Source organism: Drosophila ananassae, chromosome 3L (assembly GCF_017639315.1).
Source record: "Drosophila ananassae strain 14024-0371.13 chromosome 3L, ASM1763931v2, whole genome shotgun sequence".
Classification (NCBI taxonomy): Eukaryota; Metazoa; Arthropoda; class Insecta; order Diptera; family Drosophilidae; genus Drosophila; species Drosophila ananassae.
This window is the reverse complement of record NC_057929.1, coordinates 4,774,544-4,791,794: the sequence shown is the minus strand read 5'-3', so window position 1 is coordinate 4,791,794 and position 17,251 is coordinate 4,774,544. Positions and strand designations below refer to the sequence as shown.

At 43.8% G+C, this 17,251-nt stretch overlaps 1 protein-coding gene across 7 annotated transcripts in view; it reads left to right on the top strand.

Moving 5' to 3' along the window:
- The window catches only part of LOC6494985 (potassium channel subfamily T member 2), a 93,921-nt gene that overhangs the window by 71,905 nt on the left and 4,765 nt on the right, over positions 1 to 17,251 (top strand). The window contains exons 4-25 of one of the 7 annotated variants that reach the window (XM_032450871.2): positions 3,125 to 3,204; positions 3,589 to 3,688; positions 3,750 to 3,948; positions 4,009 to 4,083; positions 4,143 to 4,226; positions 4,292 to 4,386; positions 4,446 to 4,629; positions 5,539 to 5,802; positions 5,878 to 6,056; positions 6,221 to 6,361; positions 7,390 to 7,539; positions 7,616 to 7,887; positions 8,695 to 9,018; positions 11,657 to 11,953; positions 12,007 to 12,157; positions 12,559 to 13,059; positions 13,818 to 13,923; positions 13,991 to 14,206; positions 14,262 to 14,425; positions 14,482 to 14,593; positions 14,667 to 14,852; positions 14,911 to 15,117. In XM_032450871.2, coding sequence (XP_032306762.1) covers positions 3,125 to 3,204; positions 3,589 to 3,688; positions 3,750 to 3,948; positions 4,009 to 4,083; positions 4,143 to 4,226; positions 4,292 to 4,386; positions 4,446 to 4,629; positions 5,539 to 5,802; positions 5,878 to 6,056; positions 6,221 to 6,361; positions 7,390 to 7,539; positions 7,616 to 7,887; positions 8,695 to 9,018; positions 11,657 to 11,953; positions 12,007 to 12,157; positions 12,559 to 13,059; positions 13,818 to 13,923; positions 13,991 to 14,206; positions 14,262 to 14,425; positions 14,482 to 14,593; positions 14,667 to 14,852; positions 14,911 to 15,117 — 4,087 coding nt within the window. The remainder of the gene's footprint in view (positions 1 to 3,124; positions 3,205 to 3,588; positions 3,689 to 3,749; positions 3,949 to 4,008; positions 4,084 to 4,142; positions 4,227 to 4,291; positions 4,387 to 4,445; positions 4,630 to 5,538; positions 5,803 to 5,877; positions 6,057 to 6,220; positions 6,362 to 7,389; positions 7,540 to 7,615; positions 7,888 to 8,694; positions 9,019 to 11,656; positions 11,954 to 12,006; positions 12,158 to 12,558; positions 13,060 to 13,817; positions 13,924 to 13,990; positions 14,207 to 14,261; positions 14,426 to 14,481; positions 14,594 to 14,666; positions 14,853 to 14,910; positions 15,118 to 17,251) is intronic. The other 6 variants (XM_044715552.1, XM_032450872.2, XM_032450873.1 and 3 more) reach the window with 6 other exon arrangements.

Here is a 17,251-nt window from a genome sequence, read left to right as displayed (position 1 = left end):
AGATGGTGGCAGATGAGTGTCCTGTTTCGCGGAAATATGTCATAGCTCGAAGGGAGTTTAGATACATTTTTGTTTAAAAAATTACTTTAATCTTTAAAGGTATTCTCACTTAAAGCTGTCCATTTTAAAGCTATTACTTTTGTAAATAAATGATAAATAATTGAGGCAGTTTCCAATTGATACTTCAGGCCAAGGAATTATATTTCAAATGAATTTAATTTGAGAGTGCTTGCAAGAACACACACTCACAAAAATCCTCTTCAAATAGAGACAACCTAAATGCAAAAGAAATAATATATTTATCCTACAAATAGTTTTGTAATTTCTCCGTTTCCGCTTTGCAAATGGAACTAGGAATGACAAATGAGAACCGGATATCCTCGATGCAAAATGCATTACATTCTTAAGTCATTATCCTGCACATCCCCCTGCCCATCCACTCCCACCATAATCGGACATTTGTGTTTGTGGCGAAGAAGGCTCTATGATTTAGCTGAAAGCTCTTTAGTTTTTACGAGAAGCAATCAAAGCTGCGATGGCTTAATGGGTACTTCAGCGAGGATATTGAGATGTCTCATCAGGACACCAATAAACGAGCAGGAGAACACGGTCTCCGGCAAGGAGAGATCATCACAAAAAAATGAGGCATCGCCCAGAGATGCAATTTGTTGCCAGCTTACACCACGCATAGGTGTCCTTTGTCCGAAGGTCCTTTGTGTTGGCGGCTGGCTCTCACTCGCAGGCAGGCAGGAAAGCAAAAACCTTTCTCGGCCTTTGTTATGCTAGGCATTTTTGCCAGGGTCCTTTGTGGCCTTTGATTTGGCTGGCTTCGCTTCGTCTCGTTTCCTTTCCTTTCCCAGCGAAATTTCATCAAGGAGTTGTAATCAAATCTCGTCACGAAACGCAGAAACCTGAGTCTACGCCTATCCACCAAACTGGCGAAACGGCAAAATTAAATCAAATTTTCTTTAAAAAGCGGCAAATCAAAAATCAATAAAGGTAAAACAATCTAAGCATATCCTGCCGCAGGCTGCCCTGTCCCAGGTCCTGGCCATTGGCCCATTTCATCCATAGAGCCAAGATCCGCGGCTTTAAACTCAATATCTCTGGATAATCAAATGATGGCACAACAAAAACACATTAACGTGCAATTTGTCGTCGGCTAAGCCAGGCCCAAAAAAAAAAACCTGGCTAAGGAAATCAATTTAAGTGGATGTAGGGGATACTTTAAAAGTTCATAACTTTGCGCGTTCGGGCGACGAAACTTCACATAGGAAAATGTAAAGGCCCTTGGGGCGTGAACTCAATTATCCGAGGCTGAAAAGTTCACATAAACGATGGACCATAAATGGGAAACTGAAATTTAATTTTGGTTTCAGCAGAGAAAACCTCAAAAACTCTAGAGTAATCTAGAGTAATCGACAAGTTTAAATTAAGTTTCTAATAAATAAACAATAGTATTGGATATCCAATCACTTGGATGGTTTCTTTGTTTTTCCATTTCATTGGTTAACCCCAAAATGTTCACTTTTTTTGTATTTCAACTCAGTTGAGACTCAGTTTTTAATTTAACCAAAATATTTGCATTCAAGCTGCATGGCAATCATTCTACTGCTTTGATTGCATTTTGTCGAAAGTTCATGTGCTGCGTGACTAAAGACTTAAAGCGATGGAGAGCCAAGTGATTGCTCTTCTCGTCCGCAAGTTATGGCCAGAACTTATGGCCATCTGGTAGAAGAGCTCTGCCGCGTTCAATGGCCAGCAGAAGTGAAGAAAAAGGCGAGTGGAATGAACCCGAAACACAAACCGCAGGACGAAATATCCTCCTCCAGGTTCAGAGTTGATTGTATGCAGTGGCACGAGGTTTCTGCTTCTGGCCGGGTCATAACTGATTGGTCACTTGCCACTGCGAGTGATATGGAATTGGTCAAGGACTGGGGTGCTCGTTAATTTCACCACGCACTTGCAGTCATCGTCCTGTGCTTGGCATCGTCCTGTCCACTGTAGCAGAATCCTGCGAATGGCCCCCAAGGTGCCATTGCCGGGAGCAATGCTTGAACTATTCCCAGGCTCCTTGGTGTTGCCATTTGGTGCATTAACCTTGACATGAATATTCAGAGCCAGCAAAAAGACCAGAACAAAGGCTCAAAAAGGTGCCAAGTCGTTAATTGAATCGCTTTTGCCTTTGTCCTGGGCCACACTTTAAGAGCTGTGAACTACTTTAATTACTTGAGCTGTACTAGACTCTATCCTTTGCTATTTTCAATGGCTTGTGCAGTCAAGTGGCTGCTTGAAAGGATCCTCTGTCTGTCTGGCAAATGTTTGCTCGACTAGCCAGCCACAGTTTCTGCAAACCCATTAGCCTTGCATCTCGTTGCACATACGCCATGTGTGCCCAGGTCCTGAAGAAGTTACTTTACCGCACATCCTTTAGTTTTTAAGTCACTTTTAAGGGAGAACCTTTAATATTTCCTTTGATCCGATTGTGGGGCATAAACCGTACTTCAATCGAAAGGCCCCCACGGCGAAGACAGACAATCATTGAAGGAAACTCATCCACGGCGTAGTTGCTCAGACGTCCTGAGTCCTTAAGTGGCCGGGAGCCGGGACAGTCACGTGTGTGCAGGGCATACAACTACTACTACTGTAACAACTACTTTCTCTACTTTCACTCACTCTCTCTCTTTGAGTCTTTGGTAATTCCCGGATACTTAGCTGCACGCAGAAACTAAATGCACTGAAGAAAGAGTTTGTTATGTTTAATCGTTAATGTATTGTAATAATTTTAAAGTTCTGAAAGCTTTTAAAAGCGCTTTGTTCGCCTTGAACTTTGCCCTTTGTATACTATTTCTCCCCGTTTTTTCTCACAGTGTTTAATAATGGAGCGAAAGGAAAACTGCGCCAGCTGCGTTACTTAATGTGATAAGTAAGCGCATCAATTGTCAAGTGCAGTGCCTGGAAAGTGCCTGGGGGATGAGGTTGAGGGAAAATTGAATTGGGGCGGGGATAAGGGGGCGTGCCAAAGAACAAGGACCTCCCCCCTTAAAATGCCTTTGTTTTTGCAATTCAATTTGAAAAGAAGCTCAATCATCAGCACTCTCTTTATCCTTCCGTCTATTTGCAGAGTTCGAGTGGAGTACTATGTGAACGAAAACACATTTAAAGAAAGACTGCAACTCTATTTCATTAAGAATCAGCGATCAAGTAAGTGGATGACTCTCTATTGTCTTTGAATTAACTAAAATATTCGACTTGATTACAACAATCAACAAGAGGTGGAATTTAATTGAATTTTATTAGTGTGAGGGCAGACTCTTCACATACATATACACATATCCTGACAGGACGAATACCAAACACACACAAACGAATGACATTACAAAAGAGAATTCGATAATCTTGGGTAAATATTGATTTGGAAACGAAATAATTGAACAGGTAAACAAGTCTCGATTGAGTGGGAGTTGTTTTGGGTAGCTTTTGGGCAAACATTCCTAGACTAGATTCACCTTCACTCCCAACGACTGACCCAAATTCTAACTCTATTCCTTGTATTCCTTCCCAACAAAAAAAATAACAACAAAAAAGGCTTACGCATACGAATCGCCGATTTATTCCTTAAGTTACTGTCGTGTGTTCTCTACATAATACGTGTGATATTGGATAAAAATCCAACATTTATAACATGGTGAGTCCATACTCTATAGAGTTGAAGGATGTGATTAATGTTTTTATAATTATCCTTGAAGCTATGGCTGCGAAGTGGGCAATAAAACAGAGTTCATCATCTCGGCCAAACTGACGGAGGAGGAGTTCCAGGAGAGTCCCATCATCAATTGGGACGCCATACTCTGGGTTAATCGGCCGACAGTGCTCTGGATCCTGCAACTACTTCTGGCCATGGTGTCGTTAACGCAATCCTTGGTTCTCACATATCTAGGCTATAAGGTAGTGCCTCCTAACTAGCATAAAATAGTTATACTCTATGACATTTTCCACTCTTTTCAGGGCAACATCTGGCAACAGATACTCTCATTTCACTTTATACTAGAATTAGTAACGACAATACCCTTTGCACTAACGGTGAGTAGGGCTTCCTGGGATTATATCCTGTATAGATAAGGATAATGTATATTTTTCAGATTGTTCACCCGCCACTTCGGAACCTGTTCATTCCCATTTTCCTCAACTGCTGGCTGGCCAAGCGTTCGCTGGAAAATATGTTTGTAAGTTGATTAAAAGAGAAGAGTTAGAATTAGATTTGAATAACCAGTTTTTGTTCACCTTGAAGAATGACCTTCATCGGGCCATGCAGAAGTCCCAGTCGGCGCTTTCCCAGCAACTCACAATTCTCTCAGCCACCTTGCTGTGTTTGGTCTTTACCAGGTACTTCCACTCCACAACACATAATCCCTAATCTCTATAAAATAAATATCCCTTCTTAGTGTTTGCGGCATTCAGCACTTTCAGCGGGCTGGCCATCGTCACTTGAACCTTTTCCAGAGTACCTACTATGTGGTTGTGACCTTCTCCACGGTGGGTTACGGTGACTTTGTGCCGGACATCTGGCCATCGCAGCTCTACATGGTCATCATGATTTGTGTCGCCCTCATTGTCCTGCCCACGCAGGTAAGTCTTCGGCAACCGACAAGGATTCGGGTTAGGGATCCTTAGCCAAATAGTTTCATTTGAAGCCAATATCAAATATTTATGCCCCCATAAGCCAGGACGAAACTTATACCCATCCATCATCTGCATCTCAGCAGTCCGGACTCCGGACCATGTCCTGTGTATATAGCCCACTTTGGTCATCAATCGATATTAATAAATATGGAAGCCCGGACGGAATGGGGGAGATGCTGTCGGTGGAAATTGTTTACCATTTGCCTGCCACACTCTGTCTGTCCGTGGACCCTCCTCGCATTTCCTGATCCACTGCCCCCATGACTAGCTGACTAGCTGACTAGCTGACTAGCTGACTGGCTGCCATGCTGAACAATTTGCAAACAATTGTTTTATCAACAAAAACACACAACTGACCGGAGGGAGAAGTACAGATTGCAAACAGAAATATAAGCTTAAATGGCAGCAAACTGGACAAAGCACCCTACCATGATGGATAGATATACTAAATGGATATATACACTAACATACTTTTGTTTTTCTGGACTATTAAGACACAAACTACTGACTATCTTAGATAATAAAGCTCCTGAAAAAAAGAGCATTTCTAAAACTGACCATCAGCCATTTGGCCAAACAGCAAACAACACAAGCATCCATCAAAATTTTTTCCTTTTTTTCGAGCATGGTTTTCGGGCACGGCTCTAAAAGTTCGAAGTGCATGTCAATATGCTGCAGAATTTATGACCTTCACGACCCAATAGCCCGTCAAACCAATAAAAAAACCCAACAACCAGTTAGCTTTTTAAGCAAAATGTTGCAAACTAGCAGAGGCAGGTCCCCCTTCGAATCAATTAAAGGCGGGGAATTGAATTAGTCTGCCAAATGAGCTGAAAAGTATATTTCTCTTTAAAGTTCGAGCAACTGGCGTTCACCTGGATGGAGCGACAAAAACTGGGCGGAAGTTACAGCTCCCATCGCGCCCAAAGCGAAAAGCATGTGGTGGTCTGCTCCACCACTCTCCACGCGGACACCATAATGGACTTTCTCAACGAGTTCTACGCCCACCCGCTCCTGCAGGACTTTTACGTAGTCCTGCTTAGTCCCATGGAACTGGACACCACGATGCGTATGATCCTTCAGGTGCCCATTTGGGCGCAGCGCGTTATCTATATACAGGTGGGATTTTCGAACCATTTCTCTCACGTGGGAGTTGTGAAAAGTGAGAGGCAACCTCTGTTTTTCTGTTTGAAGGGCTCCTGTCTGAAGGATGGCGATTTGGCCAGGGCTCGAATGAACGAGGCGGAGGCGTGCTTCATCCTGGCAGCTCGCAACTACGCCGACAAAACGGCCGCCGACGAACACACCATTCTACGATCCTGGGCCGTGAAGGACTTTGCGCCGAATGTGCCGCAATATGTCCAGATTTTCAGGTAAAAGCCATCCGTTATCCTCCACCTCAACATCAACATCCACATCATTCAAATAAATCACTTTCTTCTCTACTATTTCCATATGCTGAACGCACAACGTAAAACCAATCTGTTCGTTTGGAAATCCTGCGGAAATTCCATTCCACATTTCGCGTTTTTCACAGGCCGGAGCACAAGCTGCATGTGAAATTCGCGGAGCACGTCGTCTGCGAGGATGAGTTCAAGTACGCCCTCCTGGCCAACAACTGCACCTGCCCCGGCGCCAGTACCCTGGTCACTCTCCTCCTCCACACCTCTCGCGGCCAGTGAGTATTCCTTTAAGCCAGGTCAACTGTTAACTGTTACCGGTTAACTGTTGGCCATTTGGCCAGGTTGGTCAGTAGGCCATTTAGCATACATACATGTGGCAAAAAAAAAACAAAGTTCTCTATCTGCTGTGCGTCATCGGCTCGCTTGGATGCGTCATTAGCCAAGTCGGTGGACATAGTTGATTGCTCATTCAGATGGTTTTTCCTCCACTGGCCTTTAAAGTGTTTTCCCTTTATTTATTTTTGTTTTCTTTTTTGTGTTTGTCGTGGGAGAAGCTAATTTAGCTTAGCCTTAAGTGGGTGGCTAAATGCATAAGCTAGTTGGGAAAAAATGATGGCTTGCAGATTATTTTTTCATGAAGAGTAGCCACTAAAGGACCACTCAGTCTTCAAGTTAATGTTTTGGAAGTGAAAGGTTAGAAAGGCAGTGAGTTATGGTTTTTTTTTCATAAATGATTGCTTGTTTATTTACATAAATTTTTAAAGAACTTCTCTGAGATATATAGTTATAGTTTATTAAAATAGTATACCAAATTAGAAATCCCTGGTCACCTAGTACCACTTCAAACCAAACACCGCCAATTGCTGGCAAACAAACGTGAAAATTTAATGAATTCATGCCACATATCCAGATTAGAGGGAGTTTCAGACCTTCCCACCTCTGCCATCGCACAACCGAGGAATTCAATTTAAAATTTCAGTTTTAATTAAACTGCTTTTGTGACATGCCAGAGGTAAACAGTGTCGGCAAGCCAGAGGTCGTCAAGTGTGAAAATTAGCAGAACGGCAAGGGCAAGTTAGGGGCAAGGTCGTAGCGGAGCCTGAGACGTCAATTAAATGCGGCTTTTAGTTTCCGTTTGTCGTGTGGTCGCGAGTCACAAGTCGCGACACGGAAAGCTAATGTAATCTCACCTGTCGTCGGATTCTAATTGGGTCACCACCACTCATGGAATGACTCATGCATTCCTCATGAGCCACTAAACCAAAATGAAATATTATTAATCTTTAAACTTGAAAATCCACAGGGAGGGCCAGCAATCGCCGGAGGAGTGGCATCGCCTCTACGGGAAGTGCTCCGGAAACGAGATCTATCACATTGTGCTCGGGGACAGTCGATTTTTTGGTGAATACGAGGGCAAGAGCTTTACATACGCCAGCTTCCACTCACATCGCAAGTAAGTTTGCTGTCACCATTCCTATATCCCCATATCCCCACGAAATTTTTGGATATTTAAAATGTGTATGTCGCAGATATGGAGTGGCTCTGGTGGGTGTGCGTCCGGCAGAACTGCCGGAATTCTACGAGGACACCATTCTGCTGAATCCAGGACCCAGGCACATTATGAAAAAGGATGACACGTGCTATTACATGAGCATCACCAAGGAGGAGAATTCCGCATTCGTCGTTAATCAAAATCAAACATCGGACCCGGCGGCAGCTGCCAAGGACGGAGTTGGCGGTGGTGGAGGCGGAGGCGGTGGTCCTTCTTCTTCCGCCTCCACCCACCAAGCGGCTGCAACTGGTGGGTAGACCCTTTCACAAAATATTTCTCGGGTGTGCCAGTGTGCTGAATGTGTCTGTGTGTGTGTGTGTGTGAGTGGGTTAGTGGTATGCTAACCATTGAATGAGACGAGAACCCAACCCATTTACATAAAAAATATATATTTATGAATTATAAGCTTTACAATATATCCTTATTTAGCAACAAGTTATTGCTATGACTTTCTCTCTCTCTATCTATCTCTTTTTCCAACTTATTATCCTTCTTTCTCTGTTGAACCATTAATCTGATTAATTTATTTCTGAGGCTGAGTTTAAAAGATATCCTTTGTCGTTTTTTTTCAGTTCGTTTGGTTTGTCTGAAAAGAATGAAAAGAAAATGCTTTCGGTGTGTGTTCTTTTGTGAGCCTGTGATTCGTTTGGTTACCCTTTCTTTTAATTAATTATCTACCTGCAGGGGTTATGAGTTTGAAGTGCTTTCTTAGCTGTCTCCATTTTAAAAATGACAATTATATTTAAGTGAACACCTTAAGAATTGAGAAAGTTAGGAGAAGAACACGCTTATAGTTGTCCTTAGATGGCAAGTAGCTTGGGACGAACTTAGATTCCAGAGTTCTAGGTTAGTTTATAGCACACACCTACACACACACACACACACAAATACAGATAAACACACAACACCCACCTGATGACCTCATATACCTCAGTTAGTGTGAGGAATACACTCCCCAGTCCAGAGCACAGAGTACACCCTTAATATTGTTTTTTTTTAATGTATTGTGACGAAACTATAACATCCAACTATATACGTCATCAACTACAACAACAGCAGTTCCAACAACAATATCTACAACAATACAACCAACAACTACAACAACAACAACAATTAGCACAACCTTCACATCATCAACATTACTATCAGCATCAACAACAACAGCAACAATAAATGCAACATCCGCAGCAGCGGCCGCACCACCACCGCCGTCTGTGCCGTCTGTTTGTGTGCGTGTGCCCCACAGTCCCAGTTACGAGGGTGGTGGTGGCAGTGGCCACACAGCCCACTTGCAACCGTATCCGTATCCGCAATCGCAATCGCAATCGCATCCGTCAATGCAAACACCCGACAGTGGCGAGTGTGCATCACTATTTGTGCGTGAGTGTGACACCAGAATAAAATCCTGCAAGTCAACAACCAACAAACCAAACCCTTTTTCGACAAAAAAATATAAAAAAAATGAAGCAAAACACACATATTTCTTACGTCTTTGTCTTTTTGAAACACGTTCTTTGCCTAAATCTATGTTTCACCCGCCACACCACCAATTCCGACGCCATCTCCAAGACAAACCACTTCTATCTATCTCTATCTCTCTCTCTCTCTCTGGCTCTAGCTGTCTCAATTTTAAGGCTTGAGCTGCTGTCCCCCCTCCACCCAAGCCACCTCCGTCGCCTCCGCCACCTTCTACTTCCGCCTACCCATGTCAAAAAGCATTTCCGCTGCCATCAAGACTCCTTCTGCATTCCTCTATTCCGCACATCGACACACAAACACACACACATGCACACGCGCCCATCCGCAGGATGTATAGGGTGGACCTCTTTTATTTCAATATTTCTAGTACTAGCACAAACATGTAATATTAGATAACATTTTAATATTAATTAGAGTTGTATAAATTTCAACTAAAGCTTAAGTTAAAGCCATTTCTTATTATACAATATAAAGTTACCCACAGGACGTATGAGTAATATATGAAGTATGTGATTCAGATCCTGAAAAAATTCAAAGAAATGCATGGCTGGACCATTTGGCCCCCAGCGATGTCTATATCTCGGCCAATTTTCATCCGATTTTCTAGCGGAGTACCTTAAACGATTTGTGGATCGATTCTCCATAAATCTGCATCAAAATCTGAGCATCAAAATATTTTTTCGATTTTTTGTCAATTTTCCTGATCGGTCCCCTTCAAAATGCTGGAAATGCATGGGGACCCAATATGACCCACTGCGAAGGCCATATCTTGGCCAATTCTCATCTGATTCTCGAGCGGGGTACCTTAAACGATTTGTGGGTCGATTCTCCATAAATCTGCATCAAACTCTAAGAACAAAATATTTTTTCGATTTTTTGTCAATTTTCCTGATGGGTCCCCTCAAAATGTTGGAAATGCATGGGGACCCCAATATGACCCACTGCGAAGGCCATATCTTGGCCAATTCTCATCTGATTCTCGAGCGGGGTACCTTAAACGATTTGTGGATCGATTCTTCATAAATCTGCATCAAAATCTGAGAACAAAATATTTTGTCGATTTTTTGTCAATTTTCCTGATGTCCCCTTCAAAATGTTGAAAATGCATGGGGACCCCAATATGACCCACTGCGATGGCTATATCTTGGCCAATTTCCATCCGATTCTCGAGCGGAGTACATTAAACGATTTGTAGGTCGATTCTCCATAAATCGGCATTAAAATCTGAGAATGACATTTTTTTTAGATTTATTGAAAATATTCGTCCCCTTCAAAGGCCGAAAAATGCATGGAAGGGCTATTTGGCGCCCAGCAAAGTCTATGTCTGGGTTAACTTCATCAAGAAGAGTTATTTTATATCATTAAAATAAATATTAATCAATTAAGTTAAATACTCATGAAAAGACAACATGGCGTATGAGTAATGTTAATGGCTGCACAATAAATTACTCATACGCCATGTTTTCAAAGGAACCATGAATATTACTCATACGCCTCGTTACATTCAAATAACCTTAAGTAAATAAAACTTGTTTAATTTTTTTTTATTTTTTGAATGATAATAAAGAAAATTACATGATGAGCTGTGTGGAATAAAAATTGAGTCTATTTGTTATAAAATGTCATTTATTGTAACCAAATTCCTATAAACGAGGTCCACCCTGCAGACCACACCTATCCTGGCCTTGTCATCCACAGATATCCTTCTCTTTCGCACTATGCAAAGCTATTTTTGTTGTTTGCTTCATTTTTTACATGGCTTCTTTTTGCACGCTCCGTAGTTCTTTTTGGCCAAAACATTACTCTTTCTACTTCTACTTCTACTTCCGCCGGTTGCCAATTCTTCTTGTTCTGCCTGTCTTTGCATTTCTCCCTGTATGTTTTAGCCTTTGTTTGTTTGTTAGCCCTGTTTGTTTGTAATTCTAGCCATGTGTGTGTTGTACGAGCATGTGTTTTTGGGTGTCTACTTGGTAGAAGAATATATAAAAAAAAACGCTGTAAATAATAATATCACCACACGCAACAATTCGTGTAAATTAGCTGCAAGAAAATAGTTTAGCTTTTTGTCAAAACTATTTTAGCCAATTTTAGCCATGTCCCCTGTATATCGGCCCTGTTTTTTTTTCACACCCACCTTGCCCCGCCCGGCCCCTGTAATTAAGTAACCAAAAACTATGGCCCAAAAAAGAAAAAAAATATAAAAGGGAAAGACAACATTTTGGCAAAGTTGCACCTTAATCACTTTGCCGAAAGTTTCCCGGCCAGTGCAGTCTTGTCGAGGACTTTTAACGAGTTGTTTTCCCCAGGTTTGCCTTGTAGATTTGCCACGCCCCCTGACACCTGCCCCCTGCCACCTGCTCCCACCCCACCTTACTAGCTCTCTAGTTTTCTTCATCACCTTTTTGCCTCTCAGCTAAAATTAGTGGACATTTTATCTTGTATAGCAAGAGTCTTGTATACCAAGTAGTCGTAATTAGAGTGGATATTGATCGACAATCTAACCGCGACTAACGACACTTCCCACTCTTCCCCCGTCCAGCCAGCGATAATCCGACGGCTGTGATAATCTCGGACTCCAGGCAGAACCTCAAGGACACCACGGTGACCCAGACGGCGGCCACCACCACCATAACGACGACGACCTTGCCGCCGCCGCCGCCACAGTCGATGGGCGGGGCGAGTGGATCGGGCGGCATGGGGATGGGCAGTACCCTCAATCTGGGCACCTCCTTGAGCATCACCCCGGCGACCTTGACCACGACGGGCAACCACCTGGACGTGCCCTTCGCCAACAACCCGAATCTGCTCAGCCCGGATGTGCTCAACCAACGGAGGGGTAAGTACATCCATTAGGGATCTCAATTATAAAATTATTCTTGGAATTTTTAGGAAGCAGACGCCCCTCCATCCTGCCCGTACCCGACATGTTCACCTCCTCCTCCTTCAGCATCGCGGGCAACGACGATGGCGAGGAGGGTGACGAAAGTGACGATGAGATTGATGACGAAATGCCCTGGCGTTCGCCCTCCGAGAAGATTGCGTAAGTTTCCACCAAATCCGCAATAAAAAGAGACCCCCAACCCGTCCACCTTTTAGTCACAAGTCCGAGGCACAGTTTCCCCCACTTTCCCAGTGTAGTGTCTCTATCTACCTAGAGTTTTAACCGCCAAAACGTATGTGTATCACTAATTGTACTTCTTAGCCAACCTCGAAACTAACCTCGAACCTCAATCTGTGTACATATAGACCAAAACTAGTGTGATATCGGTAATCCGAAACGATCTAGATGGATCGTTGAGGAGTACTAGACCCCTAACTATGAATGTTAACTTTAAATGTTGTACTTAAGCACTAGACTCTCCACCCTTCCCAACTCTTATAATCACCCAACTCTGAACACATCAAACTAAAAACGAAAAATCGAAAACTCTGCTGCCTCAGCTGCTTGGGCGGGCACTTTCCACAATCGCGCACCTATTCGCTCATCATGAGCTCCTCGGAGGATTCGTATCAGCGCAGTTGCAGCTTCTGTAATGCCACTGCCACTGCTGCTACTGTTGCTGCTGCTGCTGGGGAAGATGACGATGATCCTGGTGCTTCCACCGATTTGCCAACTGCATTGCCATCCGAGGAGTACCTGCCCCAGTTACGCCGGCGAGTCATGAAGAAGAGTTTCAGCTGCGACAGCGAGTGCCGAAGTGTTCCAGGAATGGGAATTGGAATGGGCATGGGCGGAGGAGCTCTGGCCAGATCAGCAGCGGCCCACAGGCGGCAACTGGAGAGGTGTTGCTCCTGCACTTGTTCCACCACCTCAGCCACAACAACGACAACGGCGGCGGCGGCAGCAGCAGCAGCAGGAGGAGCAGAGGCGGCATTCACGTCGAGCAGTTCCGTACAGACACGTCGGCCCCGGCATCTGGTTTGGGCCTCCGACATCACCGGGTAAGTCTGACTGGGGAAAGGATTGCTCAAGGATTGGGCAGGGAAGCGGGCCCAATGCCATTCCGCGGACACATGCCATTTGTTGAAGAGTTATTGTCGTTGTTCTAGTTCTTGTTGCTCGTTCCTTGTTGTTGCTTTTGTTTGCCTGCCGCAGGACACATTTTAATGACGTCGCCGTTTACCTTCTGGACCTTGAACCGTGGACCAACAGAGCAACAACTTAAGATTTCTAGTGGCTGGTTGTTATTTGTTCTTGGTGTTGGTGTTGCAACTGAATCTGAATCAGAATCTTAAACTACATGCATTTGCATCTTGAATTTTTGTGAACATTTCATCTGCATTTTTGTGCTTCTGCTTGTTTTGCTTTTTCGGCTTCAATTGTGTGTGTGCATTCATCTCCAGAGCGTCACCCCGGAGCGTCAAAAAAGTTTGCCTCCTCCGAGTGGCAGGCCATTACTCTGCGAGTCCTGGCAGCGGTCTTGGCAGCCTGGATGTCGCAATTTAAGTTCTGGCATTTGTTAATTCGTAGAGAACATTTTGGAACTGTTCGTAGTTTGCATCACACCCACTGCTCCCACACTCTCTAGCCTCCTGTCGTAGCTAACCGTAAAAACGTTTGCAATCCCAGCACACTCGGCTTGCTTCCTCCACGTACCCGAATCCCCCACAGCCAACACACATCGCTACCCATCCCACATGATTCCCGGCCCGAAAGGGAGCCTCCCACATCTAAACCGGATCTGTGTCTGCCTTTCTAGCATTGTCAAGGGCTTTCCGCCCGTGTCACCCTTCATCGGCGTGAGTCCAACGCTCTGCTACCTGCTCAAAGAGAAGAAGCCCCTCTGCTGTCTCCAGCTGGCCCAGGTGAGACCTGACACCTTCTACCACTTCCATTAGCCAGCTGCCAATGTCTCTACTCTGTCCTCCGCAGGTTTGTGAGCACTGCAGCTACCGGAATGCCAAGGAGTATCAGTGGCAGAACAAGACGATCATCCTGGCAGCGGACTACGCCTCCAATGGCATCTACAACTTCATCATTCCACTGAGGGCTCACTTCCGCTCCAAGACGTCTCTGAATCCGATCATCCTGCTGCTGGAGCGAAGGCCGGATGTGGCCTTTCTGGACGCCCTCTCGTACTTCCCATTGGTAGGTTGTTTAATCCCTAGGTCTTTCTGGTCTTGGCTTAAGTTATATCTTGCAGGTCTATTGGATGCTGGGCTCCATTGATTGCCTGGATGATCTGCTGAGGGCTGGCATTACGCTGGCCGAGAGCGTGGTAGTGGTCAACAAGGAGCTGTCCAACTCCGCCGAGGAGGACTCACTTTCCGATTGTAACACCATTGTGGCTGTTCAGAATATGTTCAAGTAAGGGATTCACTTTCGCCTCATATCGTATCATATTTAAACACCCCCTTTTTCAGATTCTTTCCCAGCATCAAGAGCATCACAGAGCTGTCGCAGAGTTCCAATATGAGGTTCATGCAGTTCAGAGCCCACGACAAGTACGCCCTGCACCTGAGCAAAATGGAAAAGGTCGGTAGAGCGTTTAAATCCCCCCAGTCCCGGCAAGTGTCATTTGGTTAATTGGCCGCTCACTTTTTTGCAGCGCGAGAAGGAGCGCGGCTCGCACATCTCTTACATGTTCCGGCTGCCCTTCGCCGCTGGCGCCGTTTTCAGTGCCTCGATGCTGGACACCCTGCTCTACCAGGCCTTTGTCAAGGACTATGTGATTACGTTTGTGCGACTGCTATTGGGCATCGACCAGGCACCCGGCAGTGGCTTCTTGACTTCGGTAAGGGTGTGATTTGTCCTGGTGACTGGGTTTTTTTGGCTAATTTGATGAACCACAGATGCGGATCACTAAGGACGACATGTGGATACGCACGTACGGGCGACTGTACCAGAAACTCTGCTCCACCACCTGCGAAATACCCATCGGCATTTACCGCACCCAGGACACCTCCAATGCGGACACCTCTCATGTGAGTAACTCGCCGGTAGAGCGATGGGGACCCTTCTCGGCCTTCAGCAGGCATTGTGTGCGCTTGCGTCCATCGGTGAGTCCAAGGAACAACAAACAGCAAATCTCAGCAGCTCAAGAACTCAAGATATCAGATATCCAGAAGTCCGTACTCTCGAGAACAGCTTCAAAAGATTAAAAACAAAAAGGGAAATGTCTTCCCAGGACACTCAAGAGACAATCGCATTCTATTCTCTAATCCAAGCTAACACTTTCACGCTCACACACTCCTCAACACCTGTCCACAGCCTGTCTATCTCTCTCTCTATATATCTATATCTTTCTCTATGTCTAACTCTATATCTCTCAACTAGCTCTACTAAATAGCTGTTTTTCTTGTCTCTTGCTCACGTAATCGTATTTCGAGTTGCGATTAGGTACACACACAAAAAACACACCGAAAGTAAATTGAACCGAAAGCGTTAATTTTAACCTTCAGTTGCCGCCCCCTTGTATTACCTATTGAGGCCATTGATGATCTTAGTTTTATGTATTTTTGGTTGTGATATCCCTAAGTTTTCTGATTTTCTGATTTGGTTTTGTGAATCACACGCTTACGCTTTACTACTAATTGCATCGAGTCTGAAGTCTGTTCATCATACAAAGTTTGCATTTTTACCTCCAATATTGTTAAGTGCATAAGTTTACTCTAACCTGTATACCTCTCTTTCTCGCTCTCTCTCTCTCTCTATATATATATCCGAATATATATAATCCTTCAAATTGGTAAAAGAAAAGCATAGTTTTTTAAATGAAAAATAATATATGCTTGGTTGATGCCATTAGCAGCGATTTGAACCCTCTTGTAAAGTAAAATCTTCCCCATAAGCCCCAGAAACGAGTTATATTGTATATTTTTTATAAAGCATAGCGTGCTGATTATAATTACGACTCCCACTCCCAATCGCAGTTCCCCTTAAACATTGTTTTTCCATCCCCACCGTAGTAATGTCCTTGCTGCGATCCATCCTAGCCCCAGAATCGTTTCGTTTTTGGATTATTTTGATTTGCCTCGAAGCATTTTCATTAAACTAGGACAACAAATCCGAACAGAACAGTACAGAGAACAGAGAAATCCATTCAGCATCGTTGTGTGAGCATATGTATTTCAATCAGATCAGGTCAATGAGATGAATACTCAAACATATTACACATACGACCCGTTGTACCGATTGAACAATTGATTTGCGTTTGTATTTGGACCTGACGCACACGCACGCAGTGAGTTAACCCGAAAGCGATAAAAACAAGAAACAGAAAACAACAAAAAATATATGAAAAAAAAGAAAACCAAAAACTCAAAAATGAAAATGGAAAAACCCATAAATACCAGCCACACACTTCATACAATCTCATATAATGCCTGGCCTCTAATTCGTTAATCGTTCGTGTGTGTGTAACTGTGTGTAGTCTAGTCGTAGTTGTTGTCCTTTTGGGAGTGGGTAGTTGTACTAGATTTATTCCTCCAACTAGCCCCAATCCTTTTGGTCCTGCGTGACCCGTTGGTGCTGCTGCATGTTTGACTTTGCCGACTTTAATTTGGTTTCATTTTGTTTCTGTTTCCCGGTTTCCGTTTCCGTTTCCGTTCCTGTTTTTGCGTTTCTGATGGTTTCTGTTTTTGTTTGCATGCCGCTTTTAATTAGCTGATTGCATTTGCTTGTTGTGCTAGAAATTCTAGTTTCTTCCTTTTTAAATATTCCCTAACCCATTCGTCTCGTCGACTTGTCCGCCCCACTTGCTTAATTAATCCCCACTTGACAGGCATCGAGTGCTCATTAAAAATGCTTGCTCGATTGAAAAAATCGATACCTCGACTTTTCGGGATAATTGGAAAATAAAAGAAAAAGATTTTTAAGTTCCTGATAAGTAGTATTAGCATTGGTAGTTGAAACATCCGCGTAACGCTTGCCCTGCACCTATTTTTCTAGTTTTTTTCGTTGGTTTAGAAACCCTTTTTTTGGGTTATCGCTTTTTGACTCGATAAATCGCGTGTTTTAATTTTCCTGAATTTCATTCCATAATTTATAACTGGTAGCGGAAAGTGGAACGAACATTGGCGTGTTTGCTTTCCACGGCATGCTTAACAACCTAAATGTTGAAAATTTTTTTGCTAAGGCCACAAACTCAACCACTTGCCATACACCAACACACTCAAACACACACACACACAT